Genomic DNA, 25,743 nt, shown 5'->3' with positions numbered 1-25,743 from the left:
GTCTCAAGGAAATCACTACAACTGCATACAGTTTCAAAGAGCATATAATTTTCTCTCAGATGTAATAACCTTTTCCTCCAGCTTACAGTGAGGTCTTAGTTATGGATGACATCCTGTGTAAGAACAACCCATTTCCCAGTTTGTTCAATTAACTTGACTCTCAAAATCCTCCATGTCACCTGAAATGGAACAATGGGCCACAATAAGTATGTAAGTTGACTGATAACACAGTCCCCTGATGGTACAAAGAGGATGTGGCCTTGACTTATGTTGACTACATGAAACAGAATCCTGTTCTATTTGACGTGATTTTAGTTTAGAAAAAAATACAAACCCACACAGTCATACTATGTTGTAATATAAATGGAAAATAAATGAGTTGGTCAATTTAAGAAAGTGATTTAAATAAATGGTATGAAAACGTTGTAAGATTATAGAATATTTCTTTCTCTGTGTGTATATACACACACTCTGTGTGTGTCTTGTAGAGAGACATATGTATATACACACACATTTATTTACTTTAAATAGATTCAGAACATAAATAATCAACATAAGCCAGCTGCACATTTCTACAATTTTATCATGAAGCAACATGTTCTTCAAAGTAGTGTTTTATATCATAGAGTTTAGTTAATGATGGGAAGGAGATAAAAATAATTTGATTTAATCCCTTAAGAAGCTATCTTGGACAATGGTTTTGTAGCACTGGCTGGTCTGAGTACACTTTACCATCAAAATTTGGGACAAACAAAAAACTAGTTTTTAATTATTTAAAGATTAAGTAAATACTGGGTGACTAGTACATGTATACTACTGCGCTACTTAAAAAACACTCTATATGAAATCTTAGGAAAAGAAGATAGAGCTGTCACTCATTTTCCATGGGAGTATTGAATATGAATAAATAAGCAACCAATAAAATGGTCAAACCATATCAGTACCAATTTTCAATATATTATGGAATAGCCATTTTAAATAGGGCTTTTTAATATTTTAGGTCAGCAACCAAAAATAGTGTATTTGTCACAGGTGCCTAAAAGTAGCAAGGATTCAGGTTTGCCCTAGAGTGAGCCTGGAAATACTGGGATTCAATCCAGAAAGAGTAAACCAGAATGAGCAAATGATACACACACAGACACACACAGACACACACACACACACACACACACACACACACGACAACAAATTCCTGGGGCTATGTACCACCAAGGAATTGTATGGGAATTAGGAGGAGAACCTAAAACTACTGAGACTGCGTAATCACTCATGAGATCTTTAAAAAAGAATATGATGGGCTGAATTAGCTTTTTAGGAACAAATATGACAGCAAAATTATCACACAAAGGAGCAAATAATTACGTATGTAGTAAAATAGAGTAATAGCTAACACTTAGAAGTAAATGTTGAAATTGGATAGAAATTACTAGCATTATCATCTCCTTTTGGAGGCCTTTTATTCATGCCACTCCTGAAAAGGACAGAAGTGACTACTTACTTATTTGTGCATCATCTATACCTTGTACACACTTTAATCATAAAATTAGCATCATTTCAGTGCAAAACTGGACTGTGAGTGCCTTGACAGCAGTAGTGAGTTTGTTCACTTCTATATCTTCAGCATCTAATACAGTGTGTAATATATAGTGGCTGTTTGGCTGCTTAATGATTCATTCTACTATGCATTCATACCACATACATCCAATATTAGAATAAGTCAGGTTTTGTAAATAGGCAGTGAAATTTGTGATAAATTTCTATATCAGTATTAACTAATATAGATACAGATAGATGGAAAGCGATGACAAAGTCACTAAGACGGCAGAGGAGATACCGTTTTAATCACCCCCTCCCTCCACATATACATAAAAAGCCCCCAAATATAGACAGCTATCCACAAACCCAAGTAACCCTGGAAGGATTCAAGGGCCTATTTAACAATCTGCAGCAACACAGTGGAGCAAAAAAGAAAGAATATCTCCACAGAAAGGATCACTGATGACATCAGCATACCTGAGAGGCCAGGAAATGTCTAGGAACAAAGATGAAAGGTGGAGGCTATTGGTATCACTACACAGTAGAAGCCATCATGGTCCCCAGTGGCCTGCTCTGCAGAGGACACTGGCATCTCTTGCTACTGAGGTAGCCAACAGCCATTTCTGCCAGGGAACCCCAGAGAGGGATACATGACTACAAACTCTCTCATCTCAAGAAGAAGACATTGTTGAGCCACATGGAGAAAGAAGCCACCACTCTGAAAACTGGTGCAGCTCCAGACCTCTGAGTCATGGCCGCTCTACTAGTGCCTACACTCCAGACCCAGATTCTGTGTCTTCACTGAGCTCAACCATACCTCAGATATTGGAGCCACTGCCACAGTGAGCTAGCTCACACCCCAGGGCCCCGGAGTCAAGGTTTCTCTGAGTGTGCCTATGCTCCAGACATCCACACAGTCACCACTGAAAGCTAGCCTGTGTTCTGTACTCCAGACCAGCTGAGTGGTTGCACTGGACCCACCCACAGCTCAGATACTTGAGCCAATCACTGCCATAGTGAGCTAGCTCACATCCCAGGCTCTGGAGACAAGGTCCCTCTGAGCGTGCCTATGCTCCAGACATCAGCTCAGATGTTACAAACTGCTAGGCACCACGCCACCCTCAGGGCCACTGTAGCTCTGTGCAGCAGTAGGGGGTATTTGTACCTAGGATGTTGGTATTACTATTGGCTTGGGCCCCAGAGCATGTCCCTCCAGATACGCCTATGCTTGAAGCCTTAGTTCTGTGGCCACTCCATGGGCATCACTCATTAGACACTAGTGCCACCTCAAGTGGGCCCACAAGCAGACCCAATGCCAAAAGGGATCTACTCAGCTATGATTTCTCTGGTGGAAGAAAAAGAGACTCGGGGGACCCTAGCAGCTCTTGCCACCAAAGACCTCAAACAGCCCTCACCACTGTTGTAGACACCCAAGGTATTGACCACTGAGGATCCCTGCAATCTCTGTCAACACTAATCTCAAGTGACGAAGCCGCACAGGGACTATGCTCCTATGCCCTCATTGGAGCCAGAACCACTGCAACCCACCCAGCCATTGCTCTCACACTGTCCTACAGAGGAAGAAGGTCTTTTCACATTGAAACCTGTAATGTCTGGAAGAGGCGATTGCTCTACCAACTGCAGAGAAATCAACATAAGGCAATAATAAACATGAAAAACCAAGGAGACACCTCACCACCAAAAGAACACAGTAGTTTCCCAGTAGCTGACTCCAAATAAATGGAGATTTATAAACTGCCTGACAAATAATTTAAAATAATTGTGTCAAGGAAGCTCAGCAAACTTCGAGAAAATACAAAGAAACAAGTGAAATCAGGAAAACAATAAATGAACAAAATGATAAATTTAACAAGTAGATTAAATCATTTTAAAAACTCAGAAATTTTAAAGCTGAAAAATTACAATGAATGAAATGAAACAATACAATAAAGTGTCAATAGCAGAACTGATCAAACAGAAGAAAGAATCTGTGAACCTGAAGACAGGTTATTTGGTAAAGGTATAGATGGATATCCGAAGTTTTATTTGGTCAGCAGAGCATAAAATGATAGCATTAATTTTTGCGCAGGCCAACAGCTTAATTAGTTATACATATACTCTTTTTGGCCTATAGATCAACCAGTAACAACAAACACTTCCCTCCTTTTAAACCCTAAATAGCAAAGATCTAGCACAGCCTTCATTTGAAAAACTGCAATACAGTTTTCCAATCCTTCAAATGAAGGATAAACAATTTTAATTTTAAAGTGATTCAAATTCCAAACTAAGCTAGAGTTCGTAGGGGCTTTTTTTTTTCAACTATTTATTATTCACATTTCAACAGACACGAATCCTGACTTCTAACTCAGGAACCCAAGAACCACTGGGTTTTACCAACCAGTTTTCTGCTATGTAGTAACATCTCCATCTGCTGGAACTTTAGGTGTCTGCTAATCCCATGATCCTGGAACCAGTACAAATCCAACTTTTATTTGGAGGGGGAGGCAGATGTTATTCCACTTAATTCCATTTTAACAAATATTTACCACGTGCTTAAGATGTGCCATACCCTGTGCTAAGGAATGTAAGTACCAGGACTGCTTAAGCTAAACTCCCTGCTATGAAGGAGCTCACAACCTGGTGGGGAAGAGAAATGTGTAAATAACTACCATAACTCAATGAAATAAGTGACATACTTACATGTCCCATCAATTCTGAGGTTGAGACAGTCAAGACCATTGAGAATAGTGTCTGGAAACCCAGGGGGATAGCACTTTCCTGACAAAGGATGTCTCCAGGACCAGCTGCATTTCTGCTCCTCCATCAAACCAAAAGTTCAGGTGTGGAAAAGGGGTGCAGCTGAGTACTGGGATGCATTCAGGATACAGCTGCTAAATCTAACAACGGTTTATTTGGCACTATAAATGGAGCTGGATTCTGCCTGGAGGCCATAGACTGCCAAATCCTAATTTAAGACATTGCCTTTCAAAAAAATAGAATTAAAAAACTTCTAATGAAAATACCTTATGACTTAAATAATACAGCACACACATTACCTTTAAATATGACCCATAGTATTTTGTTACATATGAGCTGTCACATTGACTCAAGACAGTTATTTCTTGCTGAATGTCTTCTATTTCATCTTCGGCTTCCTCAAGGTCTATGATTTTAATAGCAACGACTTGCTGGGTACGGTTATCAATTCCTTTGAAAACTTCCCCAAATGAGCCTTTCCCAATGCGCTCTAATTTTGTGAACAGTTCTTCTGGATCAGCTATGTTATTCTAAAGGGAGTGGGGAAAGAGAAAAAGAAAGAACACAAATGTCTTGAATCAAATTTTTTTTAATGAAGGAAAATAAATCACATAAGCCAGTAACAAATTTTTGTAAAAGCATACAAACTCCTTTGTGCTTTGTTAGAACAATTGTAATCCCAAACAGGCAGCTAGTCCATCTTCTAGTGAATCATACACACTAACTGAGCTTAGCTGATCCTGCTACCACAAACATTCTCACACAGCAAATATATCCAGTGCATGCCAAAACATCAGGCACTTTTTGGAATAAAGCCGCTGATTATACACAGTTTACACATTAATGCAAATGTAGCAACAGTGGGAGAATATCTAACCTAAGCTAAGGTGAACTGTTTAAGTTTCTAACATTCTGCCAATATTACCTTTTAACACTCCTCTCTCTCCAACTCGGATATCCCAATCATCTTAGCTACACTTCCAAACCGCCATCTAAATAACACAGACCAGAAAAGACTCCAGGCTTTACAGGTCTTTGTTTTTCTTTAGTTGGAATCTTATCTATATGTAATGTTATCATCAATAGCTGAACTAAGATTCTATACCTTTGTAATAATTGCTAGTAATCATGAGAAAATGGTAATACATTGAACTTTTTACAACTCATGTCACAGTGAAGATCCAGAATAATTTAACACTTCACTACAATAAAATCTGGAATAAACATAGGCTTTTAAGGTTAACAAATGTATAGGCATGACTTAGATTTATAAATTCACTGTTGTTTCCTGATTCAGAAATATTCTGTATCTTATAATATACAATTTTGAATTAAAATTTTACCCCAAGACAAACTTTATATACTTACTTAAACTCATATTGCTGAAAATATACTGCTGATCAAGTAGAAACTCAAGATTGCCAACCCTGCCAAAAGCACATTAAGTGCTTTATTAATCAAAAACTTTGAGTTCCTTCAAAATATAAGAGGATTCTATAAAGTTCTGGTGAGCTATCATGTCTAATTTGTTAACTGGACCTAGAATATCTGTTCATTTACTACAGTTTTACCTAGTTTCACTTCATCATCAATTTCAGAAGACAATTATGGAGTTAGCATGTCCCTTTTATCTTCCTTTATTAGACAAAGAGGCCATTGAAAATACTGTTTTTCTCTTATCAAGTTCATTGCACCATGATCACCAAATGCACACACTACTACTCCAGTAAACCACTACCTTTTGAGGTAACTCCAAAACTCATGACTGCTTTTAAAGAATTTCACCAAGTTCTCTTTTTACACAGCCTAAAATACAGTTTGTACATGACCTGTTTACCTTATAAGCTTCCCCATTCTCTCTGATTGGATTTTTTTCCATTTCTAAAAGTTGTGCTTTCCATATAGAAGTCTCTGAGACTGCAAGCTACTTGTGTATCCCCACCCACCTCCAGTACCCACATGGAACAAACACATCTTGAGCTTTCCATATGGGCGTTTAAAAATAGCTTCGGCTTCCAGTAGGTTGCAAATGCATTTTTAATGCCCATATTTTGTTATAATACCTTCTCAAAAACTTGACTGCCATCATTATTGATTTCCTTGGTGTCCTCTTTTACCAAGACATTGTATTTCATTGTGACTACTAATACATAGTGGCTAACCCGCAGTTACCTCTTCCTACTTTTGGTGATGGTTCTTGGCTTTGTAATACCTTGTGGAAAAAATACTTACTACATAGCTTGGTGATGGGTTCACCTCCTTATAACTTCCTTTGGAAAAAAAGTATTTCTGTTTTTCTGATACAGTTATAAAACAATTCTAAAATTTGGAAATGTATCATTTATTTGAAGATACATAGGATATATCTTCTGATAAGACACTCTGGGAAGTATATGTATTCATTAACTTTATAACAAGAATCTTCTGTCGTTAAGGAAAAAAATGAACTCTTAAACTTCCTAGTTAGTGTTTTAAAAGGATTTGATTGAAACAATCAACCTCAGGGAGGATATGGCTATTCCTTGCTTCCTACAATAAATGGGTTCTTGCAAATATGTAAATCAAAAATTTTAAAACGAGGTCACATTTTGCATTTTAAAGAAGCACTGAAGTAAACTCTAATCCATGGATATAGTTTGAGATTTTAAATTGAGGAATAGCAAGTTGGACACAGAAAAAGAGAAAGATCCATCATTTACCCAATGTTTGCACTTCCTACTCTTTTATTTTGGGTCTAACAATGCTCCTACAAAACACCAACTTTCAGAGTGGAGGGAATCATGAAAACAAGATTTCACTAATATAACCTCACTTCCCTACCTAGCTAAGGGATAGAGACCCCTGCCCCATTTACTAATCCTGAATCCCTGATAGATAATACAAAAGTTATAACTCCCCCTTCATCATTTTAAACCAAAGTATCCTAAGGCTTTATTAAGACAGGTTTCCTTCCTGCTTTTATCACAAGGGCAAAGATCAAGTAAATAAATAGCAAACATCCCAAGGAATGCAATTAAAAGCCACCTAAATAAAGAATCTAGTTTGCCTAATCATTCCCATCATTCTTTGGAACCTCTAAGAAAAGTCAGCTCCCTCTCCATCCAAATCAAATACTCTTTTAAGAATACTGAAATTCTAACCCAAATGCCCATCAATGACAGACTGGATAAAGAAAATGTGGCACATATACACCATGGAATACTATGCAGCCATAAAAAAGGATGAGTTCATGTCCTTTTCAAGGACATGGATGAAACTGGAAACCATCATTCCCAGCAAAGTAACACAAGAAGAGAAAACCAAACACTGCATGTTCTCACTCATAAGTGGGAGTTGAAAAATGAGAACACATGGAAATAGGGAGGGCAACATCATACACCAGGGCCTGTCAGGGGGTGGGACCTTGGGAAGGGATAGTATTAGCAGAAATACCTAATATAAATGATGAGTTGATGGGTGCAGCAAACCAACATGGCACATGTATACCTATGTAACAAACCTGCACATTGTGCACATGTACCCCAGAACTTAAAGTATAATAATAAAAAATACTGAAATTTCTAAATATTCCTTACCTCTACTGCAAAAATCACAATTTATTACTCTATCTGCGTTTGTGTTGCCTTCTCAAAGCTGCCCAAAAAAAAGAGCTCTATGTTCTGTAGTGTCAAATAGGAGGAACTGCTAAATTAAGCTCATATTGACTTATTAATGGCAGACGATTTCCACATGCCATACCAAAACAGGGCTACGAAAATGAAAACCTCAAAGATCCACCTCCTCAGGGCAATCAGATTATTCCTTGGCCCTGTTTTATCTGTTATTTAACTTGAATTTGCACTCTTCAACTATAAGTACACTGTTAGAAATTTAAGTCTTATTCAGAAGGTATCATTACCACTAAAACAACAATAACAACAACAACTATTTAGTATGGAAATACTCTGAAGAAGTCCAAAAGGAAGCAATGTTAGGTGAACATCTTGCTTGTCTCCTGTGCAAAGTCAGGAGCAGATAGAAGAAGTCTTCTTGGATACTTAAACCACAGAAACAGAGAGCTGAAAGAACTCTTACAAGTTCTCTAGGTGCTCTCCAATCCTGGCTATACATTACCACCTATATCACCTTTAAAATGTGGATACCTAGGCTTTACCCCAAAACTACTGATTCAGCCTATCTGAGATTGGGGCTTTGCAACCAATACTTCTGAAAAAGCACCCCAGATGATTCCTGTGTACTCATTTGAATACTAGTCTCGACATCAGCACTTGGGAACCACTAAGCAGATGGATGTGAAATTTGTGTCCTTGATTACAGGGAACCCATTATCCTTATTTTTCCCAGGCAAGCATATGGGTCTCATCTAATTCTGTACATTAAAAGTGGACAACTTGGAGATTAAAGTAAAACTAAGAAGAATTTGGCATTTACTATACATACCTATATTTTTAAAAATGAATTCTACAATACTTCTTCTAAGGATATGTCTCTAAAATTAGCACTGGTGACCCTTGAACTACATGGGCTTGAACTGTATAGGTTCACTTACACATGAATTTGTTTTCAACCAAACACAGATCAAAGATACAATATTTCCAGAATGTGAAACCCATGTATAGGGAAGGCTGACTTTTCATATATGTGGGTTCCGCAGGGTAGACTGCATGACTTGAGTATGCACCAATTTTGGTATACACAGGAGAAGAAGGTATCCTGGAACCCCGAGGGATGACTCAAGATTAGAAACATAATGTTTGTCAAAACACAAGCAACATATCCCATACTCTTTGTATACATATTCTTAAACATTGTTTATACCCAATATAGTCTATGTATCGTCGATAGGGCCTATAATAGGTTAAGATGTGATTGATGACAGAGTTTTGAGGATAACAGCCAACATTGATGAAGGATAAAAGTTTAGATCTAGTTAGTAGAAAATGGGTCAACTTGTGGAGGGGGGCATTAGGAATTGGTGGCCAGGAGAAACAAGAACATTGAAGACAGATTTAGAATTAGTCTTGGAGTTCTCGCAGAATGGGGACCTGGAGAGCAAAATGTGGGAAAGAACCAAGGTAAAGAATCTAGTTCTTTGAATTTGAGCGAGCTAACTAAGACCCCCAGTAAGACTCTGGGACTGAGAGTGAAAACATAATAGACGTAAGGAAGAGGAGGCAGATTTCTCACAGGATTTGACCTGGAAGGGTTCAACTCAGGTGTCCTAAAAGAATCTTTCAGAACTAAGAACCAAGCTGAGTAAGGTTGAATTATTTTGCACCTGCCTTCCTACCTTAATAAAGCCCATACTACGAATGCTGTAGCTATAAAATAACTTTTTGCTACAGCATTTACAAAGACTGGCCTATATGTAGGCCTATCAGTGACTCATTGATGAGGAGGAGTGTTACAGGAAATAATGAGCAAATAATGTGCTAATGATATCAAGGCTTAAAAGAAGATTTCTTACTTCCTTGAAGTCCTCAAGTGGGAACACCAGGAGTGACTTGCAGTGAATACAAAGTGCCCTGACAATCACAGAGAGCAACTAAAAACTTCAGCCTAACAATGTACTAAACTAGAGATACACCTAGTTAGCTACCTGTTTAAATTAATCAAATCAGTTCTCCCAGGCTAGAGATGAAATGCTTTTCTGGATTACTTCCATGTATATACAGTTTCCTGTCATCTAAGAAGCAGAATGCATATAAATAAAAGTCATTCTCTAGTTGGTTTATGGGCCTCAAATTAAATTACTATTCTATTATGATCGCCTGTGTTAAGATTTTTCACTTGCCCTTATGAACATAGCCTAAAATGTTTGCTGAATGTTTCCTAATCAAGATATCATTATAAAAAAAAAAAAGGAGATTTGGGCCAGGTGCAGTGGCTCATGCCTATAATCCCAGCACTTTGGGAGGCTGAGACAGGTGGATCATTTGAGCTCAGCTGAGTCCGAGACAAGGCTGGGCAACAGGGTGAAACCCTATCTCTACTAAAAAAGAAATACAAAAAATTAGCCAGGCATGGTGGCACGTGCCTGTGGTCCCAGCTACTCAGGAGGCTGAGGTGGGAGGACCACCTGAGCCTAGAAGGGCGAGGCTACAGTGAGCCATGATCACACCACTGCACTCCAGCCTGGGCAACACAGTGAGAGCCTTTCTCAAAACAAAACAAAACAAAACAAAACAAAACAAACAAACAAACAAAAACAGAATTTTAATGTCAACAGCCGTATAACTCTTACCAGTGCTGAGTTCGAGAAAACGGGACACTATCTTTTTTAAGTGCCAGACATAATCCAAATACAATTGACTGCTCTCTCAATCACAGGCTTTTAGAAATGGAAGGAAATGTACATAGGTCATTCAATCCAACTCTTTATCATCACCATCAGCAACAAGCATTTACTGTATACCCGTTTTGTCCTAGGCTAGGATCACTAAATGGAAGCTATGTAATTTAAGGCCATTTATGTTAAAATGATGGTAAGTCTTAGAGAAGTTAAGAAGAGATACAGACTCTTGAAATTAAAAGAATTAGATAATCTTTGAGATGAACAGGAACTTAGCAAACTTGTCCAAAATCTATTTTTACAGGGAGGAAACTATACCCTGGAGAGGTTACAAATTGTTCAAAGATAAAAGGTAGTTAACTAGTAGCAAAGCTTAAATCTGAACGCAGATCTCTTGACTGTTATGTCTACGGTTCCTTCACTACAGCTAGGATTTATTTGTAATTTAAACTATAACCCCTTTTTCTATAAAAGCAAAATTATTTTCCATCGTAAAGAGATCACACAATTGTCTAATGTCTACTCTACTATTCCAATGCTTAAAGAATTTGAAAAATTTAAACTTAAGAGAATCGAAAAAATTTAAAATAGGACTTTTCTATATTTCAACTGATATAATTTTTATTAATTTTTTAAATTGACAAAATTGTATGTATTTATCATATACAACAAGATGTTTTGAAATATACAGTATATACATTGTGAAATGACTAAATCTAGCTAATTAACATGCATTACATGCTATATTTCTTATCTTTGTGGTGAGAACACTTAACATCCACTCTGTTAGTATTTTTCAAGAATACAACGTATTATTATTAATTATATCACCATGTTGTGTAGTATATCTTCTGAACCTATTCCTCCTAACTAAAATTTTCTATCCTTTTACCAATCATTTGCAACAACATGGGTGATCCTGCAAGACAGTGAAGGATCATGCTAAGTGAAGAAAGCTAGGCACAGAAAGACAAATACTGCATTATCTCACTCACATGTGGAATCTAAAAAATTGACCTCATAGAACTAGAGTAGAATGGTAACCAGACTGGTGGTTGGGGGTTGGTGGGAAAGATGTTGGTGAAAATGATACAATTTTTTAATAATTGTTGAACCACTATGCAATTGATTGGCCCCCATATGTATGCACAACTACCAAATATTTCATATTACAATTTTAAAGAAAAATGATTCGTAAGTAATCTTGACTTTCTGGCATTTCTCAGACTATTGTTTTTCCATGTCAATAACTAGACTGGAATGGGCTAGCCTCTAGAGTGTAGGAGATAAAGTAGTGATGCCATTCCATATCATGATTCCCATAGGATCCAGTGTCAAGAATCCAACAGCTCCAATTCCAGCTTTGTCAGTGATTTGTTGTAGACTTCAGTAACTCTTAATACTAAGGTTTCCAGTTCTGTTCATTTAAAAACCCCCACAAATTGATGAAATTGTCCAGGAATAAAAAACAACATTTAGCATCAATTGTTAATTTTGTGCTAGGTTTATGCAGGCCTAGAATTGTTCAAATGACCATGCATGCTCAGATTACTTTAATAATCAGAAGAATAAAATAAACTCCCCACAAAATTTTCTCCAACCTTTGAAGAATGTGATGTTATCAGAGTAATTTTTTACTTTGCACAACTTCAGGTTCATACTACAAGTTATCAGATAAAATTTTATGGAATTCTTAAGAGATCCCTGTGATTTATATTTCTAAAGTAAAATACTTAGCTCCACTATATTTTGCATATGACAGAATAAGAACTAAGATAAAAATTAAGTATGTCTGTATATGTTTCAAATTAAACATGAAGAATTTGGCTTGAGGTTAAATTTCTTTATGTGGACAGTCATTTAAATTTGTATTTCCATATTTATAAGGGCTCAAAATATTTTAACTAAGTGTACAATGAAAATGTTATTAGCTTACCTATTTTTGTGGTATACTCACATTTTTACATCTTTCTCAAAGTTTATTATAACTTGCCTTTGCAACATAAAGTAGCAGTCAAATTCCCAGATTTTACATGCATGAAATGAGATAAATGAAATGTAGTAGGGATATGTCGTTACATCAACCCTGGGCTTCCTTGTGGTCATCAGACAGCATTTTATCAACTCACAGTTGACTCCTTATCTTTACCCACCTACTTAAAAGGCAGTTTTGAGATGAATGAGGCAACAGCACTCCAACCCTGGTCTCAGTGGTGAAGCACAAAGTCAAAGGTCTCACACAGTATTATTTCATACTATTAAGGCAACTCTTTAAACTTTCAGCAATTTTGTGCATAGCAGCAAGAAAAATGTGTTCATAAGGCAGAAATAAAATTAAATGTATAAGTACTTTTTCATCTTCTCTTTATTTTATTATTCTTATTTTTAAATGCATCTCATTAGCAAAAATACTTAGAATGAGATATTTTAGTAAAGGATAACTTCACTAAAATTATTACAAAAGATTTTGACATAGCGTATGAATAACAGCAGTTTGAGGAGTTTCTCCTGACTAATAATTTTGAGTCTACTTAATCTTTAAGAACAAAAGAATAATTGATAATATTCCTTCATCTTAATTCCTCCTACTCACGATAGGATAGGAGAAGAGCTTCCTCTGCCTCCTAACTTGCATTCCTCTTTTTACCTCACTTCAGATCAGAGGAAAAGAACAAGCAAGCAAGCAGGATACATTCTGGGATGCGAAGAATGCTGTTCTTTACATGTTTGTAAGACAGTTCATTTTACAATGGAGTAAAGAAGAATGAGACATTTCTTTGATTCTATTGTCACTTAACCACATGTCACATTTTTCTAAAGAAAAATGAAATATGGAAAGAACGAGAATAAATTTAATAACTTTCCTTATCTTAAAAATCCTCAAGCAAGAACCAAAGTCATAATAGGCAGCAGTTTCATTAGCTCCATTTCACAAATATGGAGGTCTTCACATTCCTGTTATTTTAATTAAAAGTAGAAACGTCAGATTATTTCATTCAACCAGGTAAATCATCTTTGGATATAAGCCCTTTTAAGTGAAAAGACATAACTAATTTTGTGTTTTTTATTTTTTGTTTTTTACTGACTCTCTGGGATCTGAAGTTCCCTTAAACCTTTAATTATATCCATGGGTAAAGGGAAGGAAACATCCTGCAAACAATCACATTCTTCTCTCAATAAACCAAAAGTCAAGGCTATCATCACAATAAATGCTGGATGCAAATTCCATTGCATCATTTAGCTAATTCCTCTCTGACCTTACAGCCATTCCAAAGGAAAAAGGAGGTCTGGTTTCTCATAAGTACTACAGAGGTAAAGAGAGCAGAGAGGTCAGGAAAAAATTGACTTAATTTCGCTTATCTTGAAAATTACAAGAAATCAGTGATTTAATGTCGATTTCACCATCTGTATGAGGGAGAGAGGTGTATTCAATCTTTAAATCCCTTACTGCTCTGAAGCTGTGTGAATCTGTGAAGTATTAGAAGCCAAGTCCCTTTGTTCCCCTTCCTTCATCACTAGCAATCACCAACCCTAGTTTTGAAACAAGGTAATGGATTCATTGGTACTGGTCATGTGGCCAAGCCTATAACAGCACACAATAGTTCAAATGAAAATTATATACCACGCCATTGTTCCAGTAAGAAATTCAAAATCACTAGTAGACCGTATTCAAGCCCCAGCACTCTAATACTGTAATGAAGTGGGCCTAGACACCAAGAATAGATAAAGAGCAGCAGAATGAGTCATTGTCCAGACTGATTTCTCATCCTTCACACTGGCCATGTCCCACTATATACACGTGACTATCACGGAGGAAGTCAAGGGGTTCATACAGCTCATACAGGACCTAAATAAGGACCTAATAAGTTCAGCTCACACAGGACCTAAAGTTCTATTTGTCTTTCTCTCCTAGTTGTGAAGTAAATTCACTCAGAACATAAAGCAGTACTCAGAAAGTAACACATATATATATGTTTCTCTATATAGATAGACGTTATATAGATCTATACATGTTTCTCTCTCTCTCTATGTATATATATATATAGATCTCTCTCTATGTGTGTAACATACATATATATGTCTCCACACACACACACACATAGAGAGAGAGAGAGAGAGAGAATTTGAACATCCAGTGAAACTAAGTTTCCAAAGGGAAAATTCCAGGGATATCTTAACATATTTCAAGCCCAATGCTTCAGTAGGTAATACCTTAGACATACAAACTTAAATACAGTGATCCATTAGGAAATGACTCTATTTTTAAATTTTTGAGCCTTTGACTCATGCCATTTTCTCAGTCTACAATACCTTGCTCTCCTTCTCCATCTCTGAAAATCGCAGCATCTTTAATTAAAAACAAAACAAGCCTTCTCATCCCCCTAGGGGAACCTGATTAACCAATCCATTGCTTCATCTTCTGCCCTCCCACAGGAGTTTACTTGTGCCTCCATTAGAGCACACATTTTACTATGTTTGCATTCTCTTTCATTGCCATGACTTTCTATTTTCAATAGCAGGCTTATTAAGGATAGGGCTCTGCCTTACTCAGTGGCAGCTATCCTCACAGTATCCAGTACGGCCCTTTATACACCATGGCAGCTGGATGTTTGCAGGGTATTTACCTGGGGACCCTCCTAAAATGAAATCTTTGGCATGTGATTATCTTTTCATTTGCAACTTGACTTCTGACTGTTGGCGAAAGGGAGACTATATTCAGTAAACTGATGGATGTTAACAAAGGTATGAAATTTTAAGTCAATCCCTATTTTCATGTGATTAACATAATAAAAATTTTGCGAAGTCACAACTTTGAGATTTTTTTCTTTCAACTGGAGACAGTTATTCGGGTTGCAAAACAGCAATTCTCGAAAGAATATGGAGCTATACTCAAAGAAGAGTTAGTAGTAGCCACACACACAAGGATGCATATCAGTGGTATATATAAATCTGATTCTAGAAGCACATCTGCAATCACTATTAACCAGAACCACATGACTACTATATGTCCTGGAGCATCCAGGATGATTTCATACTCTAATGCAAAGATTAGAAGCCTTGAAGAGCCACAGTTTGCATACCACTCTGCTGTAAATTTCTTTTAATTTCATTGTGCTAAATACATATAGAAATACACAATTCAACCAGGTATCAGGTTTAACCAGGAGCATTAATGTTAAAATTACAGGGATTATTACTGACTAAACAGGAGGTTACATAAATATGGCCTGGGATTGATAACAAGCCCTAACTATAAAATATTCATTTGGAAAGGAGGAAAAGGCCATACAATGAAAGAAAGACAAAGACTCTGTTAATATATGAATGATAAAACAGGTATCCTAATTTATTCAGGCCATTATTTAATCAAACCCACACAGGGCACTTTGAAGTGACAGATGCTGAGAGCCTCATTTTACGCTATCCATATTAGAGGGAAAATAAAAGGATGTCATTCTAGTACTTTCAGAAATAAATGCCTTTGGTTAGAATCTAAGGCAGCAGCCCCTTATTGCAAATATCGAACTATCATGGGTAATGTTATGGTGAATCTTTAGCACACTTATTAAAATGCATTGGATTAAAACAAAATTGATTTGCTCACTGCCTATCTTTCTTCTAGATGTGGAACTCCAATTAAAATCAATAGGTTTGAAGCTTGTAAGCACAGCACTAAATTATTAACACCACGAGTTCTTTTAGAAAATTAACACTGATTGAAAAAGTGGAATTTTACATAGACTTACCTTTTCATTCTTAATGAGAAAGTGGCTGCAGAATAATTTCCCTCCAACATTTTCCTCCTTAATCAAATATATATTCTGAATGAATTTAATCAAATAGTATTTATTAAGAGTTACCCAATGGAATCGTAGGACTAGGGAAAATTATCTCTTGGGTCCTGCTGGCTTTAACATTTTATGATCAAAAGAAAATGATACTGATGGCATGATGGCCTCAATAGCAAACGATTTTAATCTTGTCAAAAAGAGAGGAGGTTATTGAACAAAAGAATGGTCTCTAATTTTTCAATAATCACCTTTTCATTTTCCCAAAGTGAAAAATATCATCAAAGTCTGTGTTTACGTGTGTGTGTAAGTGTGCAAGGCTAAACAAATGCTTATTGTTAGTTTTTATTACTCTAATTCTTTAAAAGATTTGGAACAGTGCATTAATAAATAAGAATACACTTAAAAACCAAGTAAAATGGTAAGTATGTGTGTGTGTATGTGTGAAACAGTTGTACCTGAAAACCTAACCTAAGAAGAACTATTACAAATGAGCATAAAAGCTCCATACTGTGCACCACGATACAGTTAATATATATGAGAAAGTAGCTTACATTAACAATACAGGGTTGAGATTTCAGCAATCTCACTGACAATTTTATTATTGCTATTCCCTTTCCTTTGCATAGGGAATACCACTCATTTTGGGGAAAAAGCACTAAATATTGTCATATTTTCACTTTCCCAAATAATTCCAGTTTAGAAGACTCTTCTACTTTTTGTTGTGAGTTAATCTCCTCTTGAAGGTCCCCAAATATTCGAACTAAGATTTCTGAAACCTATCTCCATCCTACCCCATTGTCCCCATTGTCAATAGCACTTGTAAATATCTTAATCCCTATCTCTAGAGGTACAAATTCACCCGTTTTTACACCCATTGATCTGTGCTGACATTGCTGAAATTACCAAAGCACAAATTAAATGTTCAAATAGAGGAGAAAATGCTACTGAAATTATGAGATATCTACTAATGAGTTGACTCTTTTAACAAATATCACTTCAAACATAAAGCTATTTCCATGTTCTCAAAAAAAATGCTATATAGTCTGTTTAGGAACTTTAAAAAGCAGTAAGATTTTAGAACCGGAAGTGACCCTTATGAAATACTTGGCTTTTTTTTTTTAATTTTATACTGAGTGATTTCTAGCTGGGGGTGGAGTTGGGGGAGTAATGACAAATAAGTAACCTCAGGATGGAGATAAATGACAAAGTTCCTTAATGAGTTCTTAAATTGCTTGATGAGCAATTCTAAGTAATTAAAAGGATTTCAACAGTCTCTACCCAAAAAGATCAGTGATCTACAACTTGAGTTCATTTGTACCCTATCATTTTACAACCCTAACCAGAGAGAAAGTACTATTCATCAAACAAATCCTCACTGCCTACCCCAAAAGGACTTATAAAACATTTTGGAAAACGCAACCTTAGAATTCCCTTTGTTATTTCTTGCCTTGGTTAATTTCATTTCTCCTCTTTCTTTCCCTTATTTACACCCAGTCTGAAAGCCAGCTCAGCTATCTAGTACAGCCTTTCCTGACCACCTCAGGAAGCCTGGCTTGACTCATCTTTCCTCGGAATTTCTGGTCAGGCTAGTAGGGAGCCGCTGAAAGCTTTCAGCAGATGAGTGAAAAAATAAAGGTTGTGTTTTAGGTAACTGCATCATGTGTACACGCAGCCTTGAGTCTACTTAATGACAAAAGAATAGTGTGACAAAAGAAGAGATGATGTCTGATATTTTGCAGGAAAAAAATACTGGGAGAACTTCATGATTAACTGAATATGGAGATAAAGGAAATCAGCAGCAAATTACAAATAATGCCTGATGGTCATTTTCATTCCTTTGATAATTGTGACATACCAATACGTGTTTTATGGTGGATGGTACCTCCCCCACTAAATCAAGTAGTCAAGTGGCATTGGTAAAGCCTGATTATTTCATATGCTATGATCTAATAATTTTAATGCATTTTTGATTAAGTATTATTCTCCTTACTTCAGACAAGGTACCCGAGATGTTAATTGTAGGGTGAAGACACTTACTCAGTACAAGGAGGAAACAAATGTGATTATATCTGACACTTAACACTCCCTATTCACTTTCCTTCTCTAATAGATGTGGCCATCTAATTTTAAATACTGATAAAAGCAATTAAGCCTCTCCCCTGTCCTCCCTTATATTACTTTATAAAATGCTCCCATTTTTATTTTCTTTCTCTAGAAACTGAGAAAAATATTAAAATGTATCTGCACACAAACATATAAATGTAATTTATCATTCATTGTCATTACCAATACAACATTCTATGTAATTCCGTGGTTAAAGTGTATCTCTAAAAAGCAAACAGAAACATATCTGCCTATTTACTCTGATCTGAGGTCTTTTCTTGAATTAAGCATCACAATAATGGAACCAATAGGCAAGTCAGTTACCTTAGTAAAGTGAAAATCTTTTCTATTGTCATACTATATCCACAACCTCAGTGAAAGTACTATAAAATGCTTCCTTTCTTTACATCAGCAATTCTCAGTCGGGCTTAATGCCCCAAGGCAGGGATCGGCAAACCTTTCCTGTAAAGGGCCGTATACTAAATATTTCAGGCTTTGTGGGTCAGGTACACTTTACAGTCTCTGAGTCTCTGTCACATCTTTTTTAAATAACTCTTTTAAAATGTAAAAATTATTTTTAGCTTGCAGGCCTCACATGACTAGGTTACAGACAGTATTTGGCCCTTAGATGTAGTTTGACCACTGCTACCCTAAAGAATCCTTGTATGAAAAAATTAACTGCTCTCTGGCGCATCTAGAATTGGGCTTCCTTATATGTCCTTCTTGAGAGAATTGAGAAGACAGTAACTCAAAATCATTTTCTGTTTTATGGTTCAGATGAGGAATTCTGGTTGAGAAAGGCTACATTCAATTTAAAAAGCTCCAAAAGCACTACTGGAAGATGGTAGATGATTATTATTTTCCAAAAATACAGGGAATCAAAATATTTGCCAGAGAGAACCTAAAAATTCAAAATTTCAAAGAACTTCCCTTTTGTCCAAAGCATAAGCCAAACATTATAGCCTTACTACCTCTTAGCAGAAAATTAAATACACACAGTAAAAGCATAATTACACATTCATTGCTTCAGTTAAAAATTATTTACATCAAATTCAAAATTTGCCTGGAATGAGTACCTGATCCCTTCAATATATAAAATGTTGTGTGTACGCTGTCTTTTACAAATAATAACCTAGTCCCAACTCCTGAGTAGAAACTCCAAAACTCAGTTTTAGAGCTTAAGGATTACCTATGCAATCCCTTTACTTTACATTTGCAGAAAGGCACACAGGCAATTTCACAGTATAGTGGAACAGCATACACTACATTCTTCATTCATTCTAGTAGTTAGGAGGAAATGATTTAGTGTCCTAACAGGAAAAGAAAAATAAAGTATAAAGCTCTGGAACCACTTGGCCATATTAAATAAGAGTATTCTTTCACAATTAACAGGTAGTCTTTTCAGTTAAAGAAAATTTTTAAAAATATCTAAAATGTGCTTTATCTTTCAACCAAGATCACACCTATATTGTAATTTCAGGATGTACTACCATCAAAAATACACCCCAGAGTAATCAAATTAAGATACATCTAGTTATACAGATTGACCCAGAACCCAGGCATGTGGGTGGACAAAGGGAGAGAACTGTCTCTATCCCGGAACAGGATAGAGAAAACAGTGGCAGAAAACAGTGTTTTCTTGTTTGTTTGTTTTAAGCATAAAGACATTTATCCTTTTAAACTACTGTAAAGTTAAAAGTCAATAATGTAAACAATACAGTATGTAGTATCTGTAAATAGTCCTAGAAAAAAGTAATTGGACTACTACTATTTAGAACTCTTAGCCAAAACATAAATCAAGTGGTGCTAAAAAGTCATTAGGCAAACTTATTTTAGAGTATATATGAGATGCTACTCAGCCTTGAAATGCTCCACAGAACTGTTTTAATCAATCCCCAAGGGAGACCTTTAATGCCAGAACCTACTGGAAAAATAACAATGATATTAAGTCCAGTCATTTTAAAGTGAGCCTCCTCTTTAGCCCCCCGCTCCCCACAAAATAGCAGTTCAAATTAGCCAAGTAAAATCAAGTGATAGATATTCTGGCATCTTTTTTTATTAATGAAAAGTATTTATTCTGGCTACCAAGGGGAAAAAAAAGGCCACCCAAAATGACTCCAAGAGTCTAAAAACAATGTATTGGCCCAATACACATGCTACCAAAATTGCACATCTTAAATAGAAAAGCAGCTGTAATCACCATTCCCATTACGTTAGATCTTTTCCCTGATCTTTCACAAGCTTTCTACCAACGAAAAAGACTCTTTAGACATTTTCTTGCCGTAACAAATTAATTATGTAAATGTCATTTTTATCACAAAAGTCACACGCAACAAGAAAAAACAAATTACTATTACCTCCCCAATTTCCTTTTCTGTTAGCTTTTTCTCCTCTCTGCAGAAAGTAGAGAAATTTCCCATTCTAAAAAAATACAGAAAGAATTCTCAATCTTTAAAGCAAAGGATTTCCCCTTCCTTGGAAATACTGTTTTTCTGTTCTTCCAGAGTCCAACACCTTTTCCCTCACCTACATTTTCTGTTTGCTCATGAGGCAGCAGTAATCCTCTGTTATTATGAAATTCTACCTTCCCTAAGCAGGGTTTACATCGCAGCCTCCAAAAACGATGCCTGAACCTCAGCAGATAGAAGATCCATAGCAACAGCAGTTAAGTTTTTTTTCACTTGCTATTACCAGAAATCACAGTCCAAAAAGACGACCATGGAGGTGTCACCTATGCTAAAACCTCGAAATTGATTCGTTATTTAACTAGTTGAATCCCACGTTTTCATTTTGTGTGCCCTTTGAGAAGCCTGTGACAGAGTAAAAAAGATCTTTCAGTGACAGTCACCATTTTTCATGAAGAGATAAATAGTTAAAAAAAAAAAAAAAAAGCAGCTCTCCGGGTACAAGACTTTGTTTGTCACGGAAACAGAATTCAATGCCTGGTCCCTTCCATTCTCTATCCCTTAGAATCTATAGTGTTAAGTACTTATAACAATTTGAGCTTCAAAATAGGAGCTTAGACAATGATGACAAGTTTCTGTGAAGTAGAAGTCACTCGTTTACTGCCCACATATCTCTGATTTTACTAACAGGTAAACAAATTAATATATATCAAAAGCAGTTCCGTTAATGCAATGATTTTCTGTAAAACTATTCTACAGGAAAAAATGAGCAAAGAATTGAAAATCTTGATAAATATAATCCTAGATAATGTTCAATTCAATCCTAATTCGCTAAAACTGCTTAATATTGATATTGAATTTCATTAAAAGCCATTTCCCATGATCTGTACTCTGTATGTTATAGACTGCTGTGAGTTCAATTTCTTCAGGAATACTAAGAGTTTAAATATCAAAGGTAGAAAGAACTAGCCACAATAAACGTGCAACATGTGTTACAATAAAAGTGCATCATGTGTAAAATCCTGACAATACTATTATATATTTAGACATAGGTACATACTCACACGTTTTTACCTTTCAGTAAATGAGGTTTTAAATGAGGTAAAGAATTCTACATATTTTCCATATATTTTCATATAATAAAAATATTTAGCAAGTCCATGGACACCACAATTTTTACTGAATACATATTTTTTACATAAATTACACTGATTTCCCTTAATTCACCGACCTTCTTAAATGACATTTTCAAATGATATTTTTCTGCTCCTTGAACATAGTGACTACCCTGTTACTCATTTTTATTTTGACAATGCATTTTTCTACTTTTAAAAAATAGTTGTATCTACCATTAGTATAGTTTATTAAAAACTTTATAGGCAAATGTTGAGCCTTATTTTTAAAAGATAGATTAAAAGTATTTTCAAATGTAAAATATACTGCATGTGCAATACACATTGAGGGTGCATATATACATTCATTCATCTATCCATTTATCTATCTATCATTTTCCCCAGCAAATCTTCACAATGAAGTGTAAGGTATAAGGTAAACATATCAGCATTTTTACATCCAAATAAATTTAACTCCCTGAAGAGGAAGCAAGTCACTTAGGGATTCTAGTGATAATTAAACATGGCTTAAATTATTATTATTATTTTGAGATAGCATCTCACCCTGTCGCCCAGACTGGAGTGCAATGGTGTGATCTCAGCTCACTGCAACCTCCGCCTCCCGGGTTCAAGCGATTCTCCTCCCTCAGCCTCATGAGCAGCTGGGATTATAGGCGTGCACCACCACACCCAGCTAATTTTTGTATTTTCAGTGGAGACAGGGTTTCACCATGTTGGCCAGACTGGTCTCGAGCTCCTGACCTCAAGTGATCCATCCACCTTGGCCTCCCAAATTGCTGGGATTACAGGTGTGAGCCACGGAGCCCAGCCAAAAATTTTTAAGAGAATATTTCTTCACATGCTTTTGCACATCCTCATTGGTGGCAAATCTTTGATTCTGAAGGATGGATTCGTTTTTGTTGGTTGCATGTTCATTTTAGAAATTGAAAAGTGATTTAGGTCCAAAGTTGGTGAATGAGGTAGGTAAATCAAGTTTGCTCACATTGTTTGGTGTTGCCCTACTTGCTTCTCTTATTTTCAGTTCTAATCTTTTGTTTGAACTAAACTCAGAGCTTTCCTACTGGGTACCTGTTGGCAAACGATAATATATGAATCTGACAGGTATAGAGAATATTTCAGAGAGCAGAAAGGCCATTTAGGAAGTGGTTTGATATTTCTTTAATGATTCAGAAGTAACTTCCTCTCCCTTCCAGGAATTTACATATATAAATACAAATTGGCTTTGAAATGTCAGGATTGTGAATGAGTGTGTGTGTGTGTGTGTGTGTGTGTGTGTGTGTGTGTGTGTGTATGCAGCCAGAGCTATTAAGTCTGTTTTTTTTTTGAGGGGGGGACATAATAATAGGTCTAAAAATCTCTACCTGTGGGGGAAATATTGCCACTTACTGGCATTTAAGATACTGCCATTTATATCACTTTAGCCAAGTTGCATTTTAGCAACTATAAGCATAAACAGATTTCATGTTCTTAATAAGGGTCTGCATTTGAAGATAAAAGCATTAATGAGCTGTTTACTACAGTAAACACCTAACCATACTGAGCATGGTAACATAATTCCACAGAAAGGTTCTATTTGTAAGAATTTGTCATCTAAGGGGCTTATCCAGACCAAAACAATAAAAATAAATATAACAAAATAAACAATAAAATTATTGTAAAATTTATTATAGTAAAATTATATAACAATAATAAAATTAAATCAATCAATAAAAACTGAAGTAGGTTACTTAACAGCACACATGGGCCAACGATAACTATATAATGATGAGGATGGGTGTTTGCTAAGTTGCAAACCTGCCTAGATTAAGGAAAACAGAAGTCATGGGTGACCATGAGATTTTGGAAGCTGAAGAACTTAACACAAAATTGAGTTCAGCTTCTTGGAAAGATAACTGGAAATCTCGTTGTTTTCATCTCTCACAATTTCCTCTACTATCTTCACATAAGATTCGCCAATATCCATCTCCTCTCTTCAACAAACGTGTTACTGATTGCCTCTGCTTGGATATGTGACCAGCACTTCAAATTCAACATTCCCCAAAATGTGCCAATTTTCTTCCAAACGCAGCCTTATCTCTGACTCTACTCTCTCATCATGTTTCCTTTCTTCTCATATTTAAGGGGTCGCCAATGTCTGTTAAAGTCATCCTTGAGTGGTGCTCAAAGTGCTCCCCAAATTGGCAGAGCAGCTGAGAACTCATGAGAAATGCAAATTCACAGGCTTCACCTCAGATCTATTCAATCAGAAACTCTGGGGCTAAGGTGTAGTAGTCTGCGTTTTCGCAAGCCCTCCAGGTGCTTCCCATGCATGCTCCAGTTTAACCATCACTGCCCTAGATTAAACCCTTATCAATTAAGCCTTCCCTTATCCCCAGCCTAGCCTGTTAGGTTTCCAACAGCCTAATGCAATCTTCCAAAACAAACAATGTTATTTCATCATTTCACTATATTGCTAAAAAAATAAAAACTAAAAACCCAAACCTCCTTGTTATGGACTGAGTAAAGAATAAATGTCTCAATCTGGCATTCAAGGCCCTTTACAGTCTAGCCCTAACACAATTCATACCAATAGGTACCTACACCAAATCTCTCTTATACAAGGAGCCTGTGTGTGTCCCCTCGGGCCCTTTCTCCTGCTTGCCTCCTACTCTCTTTTAAAAGTCTGTTGAAGGCCATCCTGCTGAGAAGCAATGTAGTGGAGTAGCAAAACACGAATGCCTAGCAGAAAGGTATTCTATAAATGATAGTTTCCTTTCTTACTCCAGTCTTCGTTGGGATGGATGCTTCTACATCAGATTCTATCTTATTTGGGATTCATTACTACTGTTCTGCATTGTTGGATTTCGAAATTTGTAGGTGTCTAGTCACTCTGGTTAGAGTATAAACTTCTTGAGCTCAAGGACTCTCTAATATTTTTTGTATTTCAAAGATAGACAGCAAGCACTCTGTCCTACCCAAAGCAGGCCTTCCAAACTTTGCTGCTAATAATTTTCTGGCTTAAATCAAACCACGTAGATTCTGTGTGTAAAAACATAAAACCTGGGTCACCACTGTCCAAGCTGGTAAAGTCCAATGTATTACCATTTACTGACAAGCACATAAGAAAGCTCACCACTAAGTTCAAACAAAGGATTTGAACTAAAACTAGAAACTCAAACAGGATCCTAATTAATGAGTTTGCCAAGTGTTCTTCCCATGGAGTCAGTAGCATTTAAAAAGCATAAATTTGAAATATGCGTATTTCCCTGAGGCTGTCAGATACATTGACTTTAGTCTCTTTAACCACAACAGGTCAAAGTTCTATTTTCTGTCACCATACTTAGTAGTATGTGTGCATGCTTTGCTGATTGGTTTCTTTTGTGCTTCTGCTAAAAGTTAAGGCAGGCAGCAGGAAATTGAGATCAGGGAGTTTAGAAACTTTCCCAGCTCTACTGGGCAACGATAATGATGAGGCAGAGGCTTTGGGAAGAAATTCTGACTTTATGGTTTCTATTGGCTCAGCTCCCCTAAATTGTCTTGCATTAATAACAGCTTATGCTCCACCTGATTATCTATACTGCCCATCCCACCCCCACCACCCACTGCTCTGTTATTTATACTATAGTGCATCAAGCAGTCAAACCTAGCTTAATATAACATACTGTAAAGTGATACGTCCCAAAGCAAATGGTTTAGTGGAAAGCTGGGGGTGGGAAGAAGGGTTAAAAAGGGACTAACAGAGCAAC

At 36.4% G+C, this 25,743-nt stretch overlaps 1 protein-coding gene across 4 annotated transcripts in view; it reads right to left on the bottom strand.

The window, feature by feature from the left end:
• The window catches only part of STK26 (serine/threonine kinase 26), a 52,213-nt gene that overhangs the window by 16,849 nt on the left and 9,621 nt on the right, over positions 1–25,743 (bottom strand). For 3 of the 4 annotated variants that reach the window (XM_003272615.4, XM_003272614.4, XM_030807080.1), the window contains one exon: positions 4,593–4,823. In XM_003272615.4, coding sequence (XP_003272663.1) covers positions 4,593–4,823 — 231 coding nt within the window. Of the gene's footprint in view, positions 1–3,934; positions 4,001–4,592; positions 4,824–25,743 lie in introns of all 4 variants that reach the window. The other variant, XM_003272616.4, reaches the window with a different exon arrangement.

The sequence above is a fragment of the Nomascus leucogenys genome, chromosome X (genome assembly GCF_006542625.1).
Source record: "Nomascus leucogenys isolate Asia chromosome X, Asia_NLE_v1, whole genome shotgun sequence".
Lineage (NCBI taxonomy): Eukaryota > Metazoa > Chordata > Mammalia > Primates > Hylobatidae > Nomascus > Nomascus leucogenys.
The sequence above is the reverse complement of the archived record's forward strand: the minus strand, read 5'-3'. Positions and strand labels throughout refer to the sequence as shown.